At 38.5% G+C, this 16534-nt stretch overlaps 1 protein-coding gene across 2 annotated transcripts in view; it reads left to right on the top strand.

The window, feature by feature from the left end:
• PRMT3 (protein arginine methyltransferase 3) overlaps window positions 1-14960 on the top strand; it is a 61786-nt gene extending 46826 nt beyond the window's left edge. For both annotated transcript variants that reach the window (XM_069804089.1, XM_069804088.1), the window contains 3 exons: window positions 5236-5286; window positions 5488-5575; window positions 14263-14960. In XM_069804089.1, coding sequence (XP_069660190.1) covers window positions 5236-5286; window positions 5488-5575; window positions 14263-14372 — 249 coding nt within the window. In that variant the 3' untranslated portion in view covers window positions 14373-14960. The remainder of the gene's footprint in view (window positions 1-5235; window positions 5287-5487; window positions 5576-14262) is intronic.
• Window positions 14961-16534: the final 1574 nt, after the last annotated feature.

Genomic DNA, 16534 nt, shown 5'->3' with positions numbered 1-16534 from the left:
TTCTCCTGGCAATTTATTTGAGAACAGGAAGCAGTGTTTCCTAATACTTGACATCCTTTGAGGCTGGAGCATGTGTCAGGCTAGAGTTGCAGTTTTTTATTACCAGTTCAGAAGTCGTTATTTTTGTTTTCCTCTTTCATGGTATTCAAGAGACTGGCACTTGAAAGATTCTTCCAGAGAAGGCTTAAGTTTGTGCTGATTAGTCGTTCGTGAAGTTGTAAATGAGCTGTCAAAGGTGGAGCAAAAAGATTAGGAAAACTGCAATGGAAGAAATAACTCTTACTGTTATGCTTAAAAAAACAACCAAACAAAAAACAACAACAACAAAAAAACCCAACACAAAAAAAAAAAACCCAAAACAACGCAGTAGTTGTAAAACATCATCTAGAATTTATGGGGCTGTTACTTGCTTGTTCATTTTCTTTGGTTTGACTTCTTGTAAAAAAGATGCCACCTTTAATAAAAATCTGGCCAGCCCTGTATTGCACTTCAATATGCTTGTGTCTCTGATTGCTTCTACTATGCCACTTGTAAATGATTTTTTTTTTTTGTCCTTATATTTTGCTGCTTAGCATGCGTTAAATTTTACGGCAAGGGAGGACTTAATCTTCCTTCAAGCTCTAAACATTGGAAATGTCTTTCTTTGTAGTGTTGAATATTTAACGGAAGTTTGTGATTGACTGTTATAGCAACTGCAATTTGTAGTAGTGTTCAAAAGTGAAATGAAAGGAAAATGTGTTGAACTGCACTCTCACAGAATTGTTTCACTGAAATGTACTTAAATATAAAAGATATGTATTGTGTATTTCAGCATAAAACCACCACCAAGTAATGAATTAAAAAAAATTAAGATGTAAGGGAAGATATAAATTCCCCAAAAGAGCATAGTAACCCAAACCACAATTTTATAGCTAGTTTTGTATTATCAGGTCTTTCAACTTTGATTTGTGTAGGTTTTTAGACTTCTGAGATTTTGTTTTTAAATGTACAGGACCAGTGATCGTAGATAAAATTGTAGAAAGCATCATCTGCATGTACTTTACTTCAGAATACCCCCCACGCCCCCCCAGGGCATCAGTGTTGGGTGCCAGATCATTTCTGTAGTGGTGCGAGGCTTACACCAATATACCTTAAGGGCGTGGGGGGGGAAGGCTGTTTTCGTTTAGGGTTTTTTAGCACTGGCACTTTAGAGTATTGAAATAGGCTTCCGTAATGCAGTCAGATTTTAGTTTTTCATAGGTCTTTCAAGGAGGACTTCCTTCTCCTTCATGTAGAAGCAGAAAGCATAATGTTTTACGTAAAACTTTTCACAAAACATTGAAAGGAGAAATAACTAGAGCTGTGTTGTAGCTTTGAATCCTCCAATACTTTGCCAGTGACATAGAATCAGAGAGTCATTAGGGTTGGAAAAGACCTTTAAGGTCATTGAAACCCATTATGACTGTCCTTACTGATTGCTTTTCTTGTTCTACAACTTTCTCTGGCGGGTTTTACGAAGGCCAGTTGTGCTCATTTTGAGTCTGTAGGTATCTGTGTAGCTGACTTGGGATCCCTTAGGCCTGGAGCAGATCAATATGACAAAATGGCTCAAAAGCAGAAAGATCTCAAAAAGGCATCAGTATATTTAAACATAGCATGGTGTTTGGATGAGCATATAAATGTACATATGCTTTAGAGGACCATACGGAACAACCCTTTTCTTGAGAAGAGCTGGTGAATTTAATAATTCCTATAATGCATCTGTTCAGAAATAAAACTGAATTTACTTCATTAAAGTAATGTATAATTCAGATAAATTGAGTGCCTTTTAAAGTGCTATGTTATTGGCAGGGGAACACATGCAGTCTAGCACATGGAATCTTCCACATGAAATCAAGAAGAGGAAAGGAAGAAGGTAGTTTATTTAGGCTGGAGTTACCGGCAGTCTTTAGGATAGATAAGACCTTATGTTTATTACCTAGGTGTAGGCAAATAACTGTAGTTCCGTTGAATAGCAACTTCAAATTTTTGGTTTGGTTTCTTGTTTTACTGGGTAAGCCACAGGCTGTGTGCATCCAAGTGGGATACGTTTAATCTGTGCATTTTTGCTTTCTGTATTTTCTCAACTGTAATTGGCTTGTAAAATAGCTGCCAGAGTGAATATTGAAACAAATTTTGCAGCTGGTCAGTAACTACTGGGGTTGGTATTAGACTTTTTGTTTTCCCAAAGGTTTAAAATAAGAGGGGAGAGATTTCTATCTGGAGATTAAACGCAGTGTTGGTAAATTATGGCAGGTTGCCTGAAAATGTTTATGAAAAACAAATTACATAGTTGCAGCCAATTTCACAAAGAAAAATCATCAAACAAAGTGTGTGTGTGGTTGGTTTTCTTAGTTGGCTCAAAACCAGTTTGAAATGCTATTACTAAAAGATACTCATTAGATTTCTAAACTGCAATATTTGCTCTTACAGTTATTTTTCAAAACGTCATTCAAACTCTCTCCTGTATGTATTTACCTTTAAGCAAGTAATTTCCATGTAGCTATGCAGGACAGGGGTTGCCTGTTGACGTAGCTCATCAGAGAGTATGTGTTTTAGTTTTGGGGTGCCCCCGCGCCCAGTTTTAACTAACCAAAGTTTGAGGAATTTTGGGGAACGCATCATCTTATCCTTATGGACTTGAGGAATATACCTTGTTAGAATATTTTTCTGTATTTTTTTTTTCTTTTGGCTCAGATTATTTCAGTATCAATATTAAAGGTCACTTAACCATTTTAAAATGTAACAAAAAGAATTTAATGGATCAATGTAGAACTCTTGTTCTCTGTAATCTGTTGAACTCTTGAACTCTGTAATCCCTGGAGCTCTGCATAAGGTGGTCTTTGTGATGTGTAATAAATACTGTTACTACCTCTTGATTTAGATAGTCAAAGTCAGCATTTCAGGTCCTTTCAGTTAGGGAAACCATTGGTACTGTAAGGAATTTGGTGGGTTTATTTATCCTTGTCATTTACTGAAGGTGTACAAATCCTCTTTCCCTGATCATAGGAGGCATCAAATAGAAGGGGATGAATTCTTTGCTTATAACTGCAGTTTCGTTTCAGCTAAAAAAATGCTAATCTCAGGGTAGCATGTAGGGTGTTTCTGTTATTTCGTGCTACCAAGTGTATAGATAATTGCAGCCACCTTAGCTATGGTATGTCTGCTTGCAGCTTTTAGGTTTCTGGTCCAAAACATAGCTTGATTGTCTCATTTTCTCTGGAAGCCAATTTTTTTTTCTCACAACTCTTAATGTATTTTTGTTGTTGCAACCTTGTTTTCCGTTCTCCGCTGATCATATCCTAGGTCTTATTTGTAAGCATATCAACAGTATTGACCTGATGATTGAAAAATATTTTTATGGCTTAGTAGATCTCTGACTAATATCCAGAAAACATTGTGCATCAATAGAAGTAGTCTGATGGGTCAATAAAACTTTGTCAAAATCTTCTCAATCTTTACTCAAAAAGGCGTATTAGAGGCAAGGCTGTAATTCACTTGGGAATGAGATTCTCAGCATTGAGTGATAGGACTTTACTTAAGAGATGGAAGAGTCACTGCTTCCAACATCCGGTGCTCATTTGTTACAAAGGTTCCTCAGTGTCTCCTTAGTTCATTTTTTTTTTTTTTTTTCTCAAGAATATTTGCCGACATCAGAATTTGGAACTTTCCAGGCTTATCTGGAGTGCCCTTAGGTTGAAGAGCTAACACAAGTGCATTAACACAGACTTACTTGCTTTAAGACATTATATTCACCACCACGTTGGTGAAATCTGTTCTGGATTTAGACTACAAAGGAAAAATACCAGAATGGTTTAGCTACCATTCAGATTACATATTTCATAATGATAAAGCCCTATGCCATACAGTTTGTTAACCTTAATTTTGTAAGCATGTTTGACTTTTTTTTTTTTCTCCCCAGTCTATTTATGAGTCAATACGAAGGGCATGCTACAGAACTTGTCCTTTTTAACTATTCAGAACAACCAGTTTCTTAGAGTAGGAGAAAAACACTGGTGCCATGGGAGGAAGGTTATAATCAGTTGTTTGCAGTAAGTTTTCACGCAGCAGGCTTGCTATCGTTGAATTGGTACATATCTTATTTGAATGTACTATTATAGCTGGCGTGGGGAGAATCCCTTCCTGCTGTCACAGGGATAGAGAGTCCCCGGCTGCTGTAGTTGGAGTTACTCAAAAGCCTATTCTGGATCATTTCTTCAGGCTGACGTGTAATAGAAAAGCATAACTACCTTGGGCCCATGGTCTGATTTGCTTTAGCTTTTTTGTAGGAGACGCTAGAAAGCAAATAAAGGTGAGCATGGACAGGATTTCAGAGGTGGATGGTCTTTTATTAGCATCTTCCTGTTCTTTATTTGAATTCTTTGAATTTCTGGGACTCTCACAAGGCACTTTTGTGAAAAAAGCAGGCCAGTATTAAAAGACTGTGTCTCTAATAGTGTGGGTATGCTGTTCTGTGTGTGGACATTTTGTATTTCTTTTCCTCTTCAAGCTGGATGAGAAGTCCCACTAATGAATTATGTACTGAAAAGAGAGGCTCTTCGTGATGTTAGGAGTGGGATGGCAGGAGGGACAGAAGAAGTGGTCCAAGGAATCCTATGGAGAGTACTGTTAGAAACTATTAACTGCCGGAAAGGACCGCATGAAGCATTTGCGAATCTTTTTCCTTAACCTGTGTGTGTAGTAGAGGAGGAAAAATATTCCCTGCCTGCTTATGCTCTGCCTCTGTTCCCAGGGAGCTTTTGTGGAAAATAGTGTTAAGCTACACAAAGAGCGGACATGTCATGCGGAGTCCCTTGTACCGTGGGTGTATTCGGTGAGGGTCGTTGGAGCCGTAGAGGACAAGGACTGAATTTTATGTTTGTGGGTTTGCACATCTGAAAGGCGCTTTTCTCATATGTAATTCTAGTTGCAGTTAGGGTGTGTGGGTTGTTTTGGAAACTGAGACTAAAATTTGGTGTGTAATAAAATGCAGTTACAGCGGGCTGAATATTCTCCGGTAGAATGAAGGTGCGATGACAGCTTATTTTCTTTACTTAGGATTCTAGCATGCCTGAAAGCATAAATCTAAGCTTGTTCCTCTTAGTAAGGGCTTGAAAAGGAGTAGAAATCCCAATAAATGTATATATTAACGATAGACTTTTTCTTGAGCGTGGCTATTATTCCTTTATCATATTTGCATTTTTTTCTTTTTTATAGGCAGTTGCTGGTTATTTTGATATATTTTTTGAGAAGAACTGTCACAACAAGGTGAGTATTAGGTTATGCATGTTGAAAATGTCTTTGAGAGATGAGGGTGGTTTTGTATTTTATTCTGCCTCAAGGTGTTTGGCAGTGAGTCTATTTTGCCGTAGCAAACGCTTCACGTGCATGTGTGTTTGGTAATTGATTGATGTGGTGTGATATCAAAAATGTTGTTCTTAATCAAACTCTTGAACTCTTCCATTGCAGGTCTTGTTTTCAACTGGTCCCCAGTGTACCAAAACACACTGGAAGCAGACAGTTTTTCTCCTGGAGAAACCAATTCCTGTAGAAGCAGGTATATTTAAATTCAGTTGTGGTGCAACAATGGTTGTGTTACACTGCTGTTATCATTAAATTTAAATCTAAAATACCTTAAAAATGACAGAAGTGTTAAAAAGAATTAGTAAGGAAATCTTTCAGCTGCTGCTGAAGAGATTTTTTTTTTTCTCTCGGCAAAGCACTGGGAAATATCTGTCTGTACAAAATTCACGTTAAAAACATATATAAACATCTGCATTGGTATATTGTGAGCAGGCATATGTCTTAGACTTGCATAGATCCATACTGTAATTTTGATGAGAAAACTTCTGTATCAAAGCATTTCTGACAGAAAAATATAGGACCAGAACATTGCTAATACCATTTTCGTAATTTCAACATTACTAATGTTCTTAAGTATTATATTTGTCAAGCGTTTGCATAGGATTTTTTCTAGCACTCCTGAACTATGCTGTATTTGTTAAATGAATCATGATCATATGCGTGGGTGTTATACCTGGTACTGTGGGATTACTCTGTAAATTGAAACAGTTTCAAAGAACTTGAAGCCATTAACTTGATCCATTGAAGTATGGAAGATGTTATTTTGATACACTGTAAATTTTTCTTAAATGGGTAAGTACTGTCATATGTTTCACCTTGAATTTGATGCAAGTAAAAAGGCTTTTGTTGTCATCAGGGATAACCCAAAATTCAGATATCAACAATGATAAATTGTTGAAGTAAGGTTTTGAAGACTCAAGTGATGCTTGTTAGTGGTTTTAATTAGTTCTATTTGGTAAGTCTTGAAAATACATTTCTGTGCAAGTAGTCAAATATTCCTTGCTTTGTAGACACAGACATATGTCCGTGATCATTACAGGATAGTCATGCAAGAGCATAGACATACAACAGGTCAAGAATTGTAAGTCTTGCCCTCTTATTCCTGTAGAATTGTACTTTCTTTCAGACTCTCCTAGTCTTCTTATAATCAAAGGAAATAAAGTAGTTAAATTTTTATGCTGTTTTATGACTTTTTAATTTTTGTCCACTTAACCATTAGATATTTACTCACCACTGTTGAACGCTCACCCAGTGGTGAATTAGTTGCCTTTGAGGGCCATTTTTCTTTACAGACTAGTGGGACTAAGGGAGGAACCTCAGAATGGGGCTCTTTTCTGCTGGTTGGTTAATAAACTCATGGTAATATATGGCCCCGACCTCAACAGTTTATAAATAGGTCGGACATATTGGGGGAAAGCATACAAAAGCTTAATGTGAATGCTGCAAAAAAACCCCCCCCGAGGTCAAGAAGCTTAGAGATGCTATAGAGAAGTATTGATGTAGATGGAATATTGTCTCTCTTAACAGACCTAGTTAGCAATGTACAACGGTGAAAGCAGCATCTGCACTCAATTAAACTGCTTTTACAGTTGCCTCTTCCAGCTATCAGCCATGACAACTTTTTACCAGGAACCTTTCCTAAAGGCACTATGGTCTATGTTATCTGACAAATCATTTCTCTCTTTCATGCTTTGACTTTATATTCTTAAATAATTTTTATTTGCATATTCTTAGGTCCTGTCACTTCTTGGGGTGCACATATGCATTGGTGCATTTGTACTTGGCTTGTGTTCTGTTCAGTTTCTCTTTCTAAACAAGGCTGGCTAAGGTCTCCTTGCTGCAACTCATTAAATTTCAATGTCATAGGGTGTGAAGTGCAACTTTTTTAAGTGCAATGACATTTGTTAGAATATGCACATTATTTAATATGACATAGATCATTTGACATTTATCAAATGTGTAAAATTACTGGGAGGTGTGCCTGGCTCCAGAATTCTAGTCTGGGTGTCGTGACTTTCTGAAGACAACTGCAGAAACAGTGTGCTTTGAAGCAGTGAACACAACCTAGTTCACCTTGAAGATCACTTTTGCCATAACTCCTTCCTTTCTCTTTATTAGCTGGTGTTTCTTAAAATTATTCCCGTAGCAAATCTTGTTATAGCTGTTTCTCTTTCTACCCATTTCCTTCTCTTCATAAATAAGTTCCCCTTTCCCATCTTTTTACCCGTTCTGTCTGTTTTTATATCTTTTATAAAATTACCAGTTTAATCTAGGATTCTCTGCTTGTTATTTCTAGTGTTAGAGAAGGCTCTGAGAGAAACTCTTGATGTAATTTCCTTTTTCTTTGTAATTCCAGTCTTAATTCCTGTGGGGTATTTGTTTTTCATTGATGACATAAGCCCATCAGGGCAGAACATGTTTCCTGATACATACATAGGAATTTTTCTTTATTTAGGTGATTTTTCTGGAAAAAATCATTCTCCCTGACTTTGATCCTTCTCCTTCATTGTTCAAAAATCATTTTTTTTCCTCAAGATGTGTTGTTATAAGTACAGATTTCCTTATTTTCCATTTTTTTCATATTGTTTTTTTTTCCTTTGTAAGAATAGTGACTTGAATATTCATCTTGGTAATTTGTGGTTAACCATGTTTTTTGATTTCTTCAGTCTTTTGCTTACCATTTTACCAGCTAAACAAACTGCTCAAACTTCTGCAGTGTATGTAAAGTTGCACTTCTAACTGTTCTCGTCTGTCACTTGTTAATGAATTAGCACTGCTTGTTACAGTTTTACCATGCGTTGTTTCTGCCTGGCATGTGGAACTGAGCTCCTCTCCAAGCGTAATTAGCTTTTGGGGAAACTTTTTGTCTTCAGACGGAATTTTCTCAATGCAAGTTAGCTGAAGAAAAAAGTGACTATATTAGATTAAACACATTTGCATCATTTGAAGGCTTCAGCGTTTATGTCCATCTCTGTGTTTACCGATGTTCCTCAATCCTCTGTAGAAATTCTTACAATAAGAAATGTATATATGTCCTTGGGAGACACAGCGAAGAAGACCCACTTGTGACTAAATGTATTCATAGAATCATTTAGGCTGGAAAAGACCATTAAGATCATCGAGTCCAACCGTAAACCTAACACTGCCAAGTCCACCACTAAACTGTGTCCCTAAGTGCTCCACGCTTACACATCTTTTAAATCCTCTGGGGATGGTGACTCAACCACTTCCCTGGGCAGCCTGTTCCAATGCTTGAAAACCCTTTCAGTGAAGAATTTTTCCTAATATCCAATCTAGACCTCCCCTGGCGCAACTTGAGGCCGTTTCCTCTTGTCCTTTCACTTGGGAGAAGAGACCGACACCCACCCTGCTACAACCTCCTGTCAGGTAGTTGTAGAGAGCTACAAGGTCTCCCCTCAGCCTCCTTTTCTCCAGGCTAAACAACCCCAGTTCCCTCAGCTGCTCCTCGTAAGACTTGTGCTCTAGACCCTTCACCAGATTCGTTGTCCTTCTCTGGACGCGCTCCAGCACCTCGATGTCTTTCCTGTAGTGAGGGGCCCAAAACCGAACACAGTATTTGACGTGCGGCCTCACCGGGTTCGATGACTTCCCTGCTCCTTCTGGCCACACTATTTCTGATCCAAGCCAGGATGCCGTTGGCCTTCTTGGCCACCTGGGCACACTGCCGGCTCATGTTCGGCCGACTGTTGACCAACACCCCCAGGTCCTTTTCCACCGAGCAGCTTTCCAGCCGCTCTTCCCCAAGCCTGTAGCATTGCACGGGGTTGTTGTGACCCAAGTGCAGGACCCGGCACTTGGCCTTGTTGAACCTCATACAGTTGGCTTCGGTCCATTGGTCCAGCCTGTCCAGATCCCTCTGTAGAGCCTTCTACCCTCCAGCAGGTCAACACTCCTGCCCAGCTTGGTGTTTTCTGCAACATTGTTTGAGTCAGGACAAGCTCTTTTCTTAGTAAATATTGGAAAATAAATAGAAGGAATATGATTTGAGTTTTGCAATAATCTGACCAGTGTACCTGTGGTGGCATTTGCTTTCTGTATTTCAATAGGTAGTGAAAGAGGAATTTGGTGGTATAAAATGCATTTAAAATGATTTCTTGTTTTGAAAGCATCTTTCAGACAGGGCAGTGCATTTTTTTTTCCCCCAGTAAAGAAAAATGGTTCCCTCAGATTTCTAATTCTGAGTAAAATAGTAAGGCTGACTTAAAGTCTCTATCAGATGCTTTATAGCTTTTGGGGATATGCCTGAAGTGGTTATGAAGCACTGATTGTATTTGGATTTGCTCTGTAAAAGAGGTTGAGTTTACAGATATCTGAACCTATTGGGTATTTTACAGGAAAAGGCTCCTTTATGCCATGGCAAAATTGTTTTGTTCTGCAGTGTGAACTAGCTAATTTTCTCAGCTGTTTGATGCCAGGTTATTTGTTGTAAAAATAGATCTATTTTCTCAACCATAAAAAAGACTGAATGTTTTGATCTCTATTCTAATGATAACAGAATCAAGCCACTACAAGCCAAAGAATGGAGCTTGCAGCTAATGCTCCCTCCTTTGCCATTCCTGCCGCAGCCTGCGCTAGGTGTGCAATGTTTGCAAATTCTCTAGGATGAAACGGGAGACGTTTAATCTCGGTCCAAAGATCTGGAGAGTGAGGCAATAAAAGTTACACCTAATTAATATTTCTGATTTACCACTGAATTTCAGCTTGATACCTAACTATGGTAGACAGCTTTGTATATAGTTTTAATGGATAATTTCTGTTGATGTGGTTTAGCTTTAATGCGTGAGTGGGGGATAGTCTCTTACTCCTCAAGTATTCTGAAAAGCTAGTTTTCCTCCTCACAGACTGTGACGAGAGAATTGAAGCTGATGTACAATGAAGTAAAATAAAATAGCGCCAGCGTGTTGGATATGCTTTAACTGCGTAGCAAGCAGTAAAATTGAAGAAACTGGAGAAAGAAGCCAGATGATGTTTTATTGCCAGAAAAGCTGGGTTTTCTCAGACAAAAGAGTATTGTATTGTAGACTCCCTACAGAGTACAAGGCTTCACTTAGCAGCCCTTTGAATAGCTCAAAAATGTCTTTATTTTGAAAACTGAAATTGAGATGCCAAAGCACTATCTTTTTCTTATTAATGATCCAAACATAAGTCTTTTTCTTTTGTTGTTTGTTGAAATATTCCTGCTAAGTTTCATTAACAAAAAATTATATACAGAATATCTTTCTCATTTGGCTGTCTCAAGCATTTACTAAATAAATAAAATGCTTAGAAAAAAAATATTTTAAAGGGCCCACAGAATCTTTTCAGTAACAGTGCCTTAAGTTAAAACCTAGATCTGTATGCAAGCAAATTCTATTAGCAATAAAGCAGCATATTGTCGGCATTTTGTGTTCTTGATATTGCCTTGCAGTGGAAATAAAACCTTGATTTGTTTTTCTGTGGTGCTAAAAGGGGCTAGCACAGCAAAACTGAAGTAGAACTCACATGACTAAGCCCCTGTAAAATCCTTGATTATCTTTAACTCCCCAGTTTCCATAATTGGGTAGCTGTTTGTAAATTTACAAACTGAAGAATGTTAATTTGTCTACCGAGAGCGCTTCGTTAAAAGTAGGAAAACAATGCTGGCACAATTAATCTGTCTGAATGTTTTGATCTTACACTGAAATACTTCAATATTGTGCATCCCAGTTGGATAATTTGGTTCCTAACTGAGATTTTAGTGTCTGTTTTGCCTGTCTACAGCTGCAACATGGTGTCTATAGAATGCTGTCACTTGTTTACTTACAAGTGATACCTCCCAAAATTATGCTCACTTTTAAAATCTAGTAATTGTTAAAACTTGATTTTTGAGGTCACGCTATATCTTGCGTACGTCATGCTGTATCTTTTGAAATCTGCAGTTTAAAATCATCCTGCTGACTTTTCGGAAACATTTCTAAGTGTGTATTTCGGGCACTAAAATGAGAGAATCTCTTCTCATGGCTTTTTATCTCTTTGAAAGATAATAGAGGTTCTGTACCTAGACAGGACATCTTGGATGGACTTCTTGTGCCGTTCTGTGTGCCCCCCTCTGCAAGTTCTGCAACTGCAAGGGGTTATGGTTCGTACGGCACCAACAATCTGGTTTTCTCAGAATTGTCACAACTGCTGAGAGAGAAAGATTGGGACAAGGCTATACAGTTTAGGATCTCCGCTACAAAAAGTAGTGAATTAAGACTAGTTCTAGGTGGGTGGGTTTGACTACTGCAGCTATACATTTTGGAGGACTATGTGTCTGGTCTTCGCCGTTCCCTGTGGCAGCCATTTCTGGTACCTGAGCAATCTTGGGAATCTCGCTCACTTGCAGCGTGTGCACGTTATCTTGGGCAGCCATGCAAGGCTGTCTTACCTCACCCAACTGGCTGCGTGGACTTCTTTGCAGCAGCCTAGTTCATGGTTTGTCTTGGGGAGTTGAAACATGCCAATTTGGTACAAAAGCTCTTCAGAGAATGTACTCGGAGCATGAAGGGAAAAGGCAGAACCTCAACAGAGTTTCAGAAGAGGGCGAACAGTGGTGTAACCGAAGGAGTTGGCAAACAGCTGCTTACTTTATGGAAGTAACCAGCCGGTGGAAGAAGGATGTCGCAGATCAGATGGATAATACTGAAAGGCAGTGATTACTGCTCAGTACAGAGACTGCTCATTGGTTCTCCTTGGGTTGGGGGCTCAGTAAGAGAAGCGGCCAAATGGGAACGTGGTGGTCTGCGTACAGCTGCAGGTGCCTACAGTTTAAGACGAAGAATGAGAGGATAAGGGATAAGTTATTGAGTTTAAGGGAAATGCTCTTGGTCCCACCATGAATGATTTCTGTCTTTCACTGTTCTTTTTCATTTTCTACTTTCTAGCCAACTCTTCCTGAGTAATTAATGCTTTTGAGATTTGCTTTCTTTCAGTTGCATGCTAGACCTCAGTGTTGCATAAGATAGTGGGTTCAGTTAGTCTAAACTGACGTGGAAAACTAGATAATGTTTAAAATGTCAGCCTCAAGCAAGGACAACCTTATCGTGAAGAGTGGTGTCAAAGCTTACTGTTATATAACTGAAGGCACGTACGACTACTACTTAGAAGCTTGTGGCTATTGCCCTGTAGAGGATTTGCAGAGATGGTTCTCACCAGCAGTTTGGTAGTTAAAGTTTAGCCTAAATCCACTGCAGTTTTCTAGCAGCTGTCTTTGAAATAATGCCAGTGAGATCTTTTGTAAGGTTCTTAAATTTTAATGGGGGTCAGAATAAAGAATGCTTTGAGTACCATGTTCTTGTCTCACTGTTAGCTTCATAAAGCTCTTCCACAGGAAGAAAAGAAGGAAACCTGAAAGATCTTGATTCCTGGCTACCTTCAGTAATTCTTGCGATATTTTTCATAATCAAAGAGGGAGGGGACACTAAGTTGCATCCTGGAGATACAACTGCTACAGGAGACTGCATGGAATCTTTGGGGTCAGTCAAGTTCTTTCAGATTAATCAAGTTACAGACTGAAAAAATACAGTTTGTTGGGCCTAAACGCGCTTAGTGATAGGGCTCTTGCACTGAGAGGTACCTTTGCTCACAAACTGCAGGCTTGCCCAATGTATGATTGTATTGCACAAACATAAGTGAAAAATGTGATTGCTTACAGTTTTCACTGATGGTAAAAGTCAGAACCAAAATAAACTATTTTGAGTGTTCAGAGCACATGTGTAGGGTGTACTGTAGAGCATGTAATCAGACATGTATTATTTGACAGTGGGTCAGTATGGACCTAGGGATGCTTTTTTTTCTTGTGCTAGCAAGCTTGTGCAGCACTTCTGCCGAATTCTTTCGTGTTTTTTTTTTTTCTTTTTGGCGGCAAATTTCAGGGCTCCCCAAGGGATAATAAAAATGCGGGAAGGGGATCGTAATAGATTCAGTTTTGTCCTAATCAAACTGCAATGGCACTGTGTGGTTTACTTGCGTTCAACTGAGCATGATAAGAGCAAGGTGATGCAGCTGAGTCCCAGAGACAGCTTCCTCCAGGCAGCTCATAGGACAGCAGAACGGTGAAAAAACATCAGTCACTTTCTATCTACTTGACATTGATTAATTGTTCAGAACTGCCTTTCTGTTGGTTGGTCGCACTGCTGTTGTTTGCTTCGGCCCTCTGAAAAGACTGTTAAGAAAGGCAGATTTAGTATGGTTACTGCCTGAGAAATAGCTGAGAAAAATGAAGTGCTTCATTTCATTAACGACCTTTACAAACAGAATCTCAGGGTTCTGTTCTACGAAGTCAGATGCGATCTATGAAATTATATTTAGTTTTTTATTTCAGTTATTGTATTGCTTTGTTTCCATGTTTTGAAGGGTAAGGTTGCCGCATGGATTGATTTAAATAGTGGAATTTTAATTGTCTTAGAGGGTCTTTAGTCTTAACAATTTTTAAAACATTTGCTATTATAGGATGTTAAAATATATCAAATAATTCATTTTGCAGCAGTTCTGAAAACGTGTGTGTTCACACTAGGTTAAACTTCCTAGCTAGAGAGATGCTATAATGCCCTTTTTTCCTTTACCTTGTCCTTCTACCAGGCAAATCTGTCTCTGCTTAAGTAATCTCTGAAACTGTTTTCGCAATTCTTTGCAAATCGCATTGCATTATGTCAGTCATTTGTGTCCTAATAATAAAGCTGCACGGGAATTGAAGTGAAATTCCCAGCTAACTGTTAAATTAACAAAATGTGCAAAATTATCAAAGAATACAGGTTTTTGATGTTTAGTATAGTATTTGTACCACAGTCATTCTTGTTGAAAAGCTTTCTGTGATGTTTATACTGCAGCCTTTGACAAGATACTTCCTTTTTACTTTTGCAGGAGAAGCCCTGAGAGGAAAGATAGCGGTCCGCAAAAACAGAAAGGATCCGCGGTCCCTCTTTATAACCCTTTCAGTGAAGGACACACAGCAGACCTACAGCCTGCAGTGAAAATTCTGTGCATATAATTTTGGGAAATGTCAAATTTAAATGTTATATTTAACTGTTGAGAACTGTTTCTAAATACCCCAAAATGGTAAACTCTTGAATTTTTTATATGTATATGCACACACAAGAATATGAAGAGTTTACCTAGGATTGAGAGAGTACTGTTTGGATGCTTTTGCACTGGGGTGTGGAGACTGAAGACAAAATCAGATTCTGCTGTGTTCCACATGACATGCGGACGGCAAGAAAGATGGTTTTGGGTTACGTGAGACTGGTGGCTGAAAAAATCAGATTAAAGTCTTGCTGTGAGGAACAATAAATAAGAACTCTCAATATTGTTTTGTTCTCCAATGGGCAAAATCCTTGTGCAGGTTTTTTTGGGTGGGGGGGGGGCGGGAGGAAGAAGCAAAATCATGTGCCAGTGCACCTCAGCAGTAGCTGGAAAATCCCAGCTGGAATAAGTTTGGAATTCCAACTGCAGGATTGCAGCAACAAAGACTTTATTTTTATTACACTTCTATAATAAAAAAGTTGTACCACATTTTAGTTACATTTATCTAAATAAATGAACCGAGTATGTTATATAATGCAGTTGCCTGTTTCCTTGTTTTCTATGTAATTGAAAATTCTTCTTTCTATCCAGTGATGGCTCATTTATTTGTGGCTACGGTTTTTTCCGTACTAGCCTATTGGAACCTACGTGGATGGAAATGTATATTTTAGCAGCTTTAGGAAGAACACTGTGAACAAATAGCAGCGGTTGCGATGGTGGATTTGGTTTGGCTGCTTACAGACACAGACCCTGAACAAGGATTGGTGTGTGTGTGTGTTGTGATGTTTAAACACTGTAAACTGCAATAGAGTTGGAACTAAGCGTAACGCCGTGCAGTTTATGTGCTTGTACTGTACACGTATATTTGTGTTGAAAGTGGTTTCAAAAATCGTTTCAAGAAGCAAAGATGGCAGTGTTTTGCTGGCGATCTCTGAACTGCTGTTAAAATAATGTTAGGGCCTTTTTTAGAGGACTAAGACGAGGAGGAAATTCTTTCCCTTGGAATCTGCTCAACAGCATTCAGGTAACTGTATATTGTATAATGGGATGAAATACTTACTCTTTTGCCTGTAACTAAAGAAGAGTGTTACCAGTGGTAATGCCAGTTTGGCAGAAAAGCGGAAACTTGTATTCCAAAAGCTGAAGTTCTCCTGCAGCGCAGCACTTCGTTTCATGCGGTGAAGCAGACATTGAATAGGAAGTGCCAATTGCTACAGTGCTACTATATTTTCAACTGAAAACAGACTTGTGGATTTGTATTTTATCTTATGCTGCTTTTATCCTCTCTTGTGGAAACCTGTGGCTTAGTACTTTGCATCCAAATAATTTCTTTGGCTTGGCGGGTGTAGGGTGGGGATTCTTTCCTGTATGAAAACTGTTGAATTACCTTTAGACTTTTAAATGTCGTGATTAACATCCAGATGTTCAAGAGCTCAGCTCACATATGCAGCTTAATAGGAATGTTCAGGTGCTGAGCACTTAGTCTGGTCAACTCATGTTAATGGTCTAAAGGAGGGCTTGACCACCCGTGTTGACACCATGGCTATTGCGTTCACCTAGTAATAAGTAGAAATTCATTGCTCGTGCTGATTTTTAGATCCCTCAGTTTTATGCGAGACTACACAGAATTTATAAATTCTGTTTTCAGAATTTTGTGTTCAGAATGGGCTTTACTATAATAACTTAATAACAAATGAGACAATTGCACACCAAAAAAAAAAATCAAAGATGCAAGATTTGTTTCACAGTAGTATCTGATAAGTATGATCGTGCTACAGTGATACAGATGATGTGTAAGTCTCAGTGATCTGCTAACATTTTTCTAGCTTGGTAACATATATTCCTTTTGAAAATACATTGATCATCTTCGATTGTTATAACACTTCAGCCTGGTTATCTGAAACTCAGACTGTTTAACTCTGTATAAAAAAAAGGCCTTGGAGATGAAATGCCAGCAGTTGGCATTGGGCTGATTAATGGAGATTGTGACAGAGTTATCAGTATTCAACAGTAAATATGCAGGCTAGGGGATGGACTGCTAATTTTTTCCTTTGCTGAAAGGTGCTGTAGAAATACAGGCTATTGACAGACTAAGCAAACTTCTTATACGTGT

Source organism: Haliaeetus albicilla, chromosome 16 (assembly GCF_947461875.1).
Source record: "Haliaeetus albicilla chromosome 16, bHalAlb1.1, whole genome shotgun sequence".
In the NCBI taxonomy this organism is placed as follows: domain Eukaryota; kingdom Metazoa; phylum Chordata; class Aves; order Accipitriformes; family Accipitridae; genus Haliaeetus; species Haliaeetus albicilla.
This window is presented reverse-complemented; position numbering and strand designations above follow the sequence as displayed.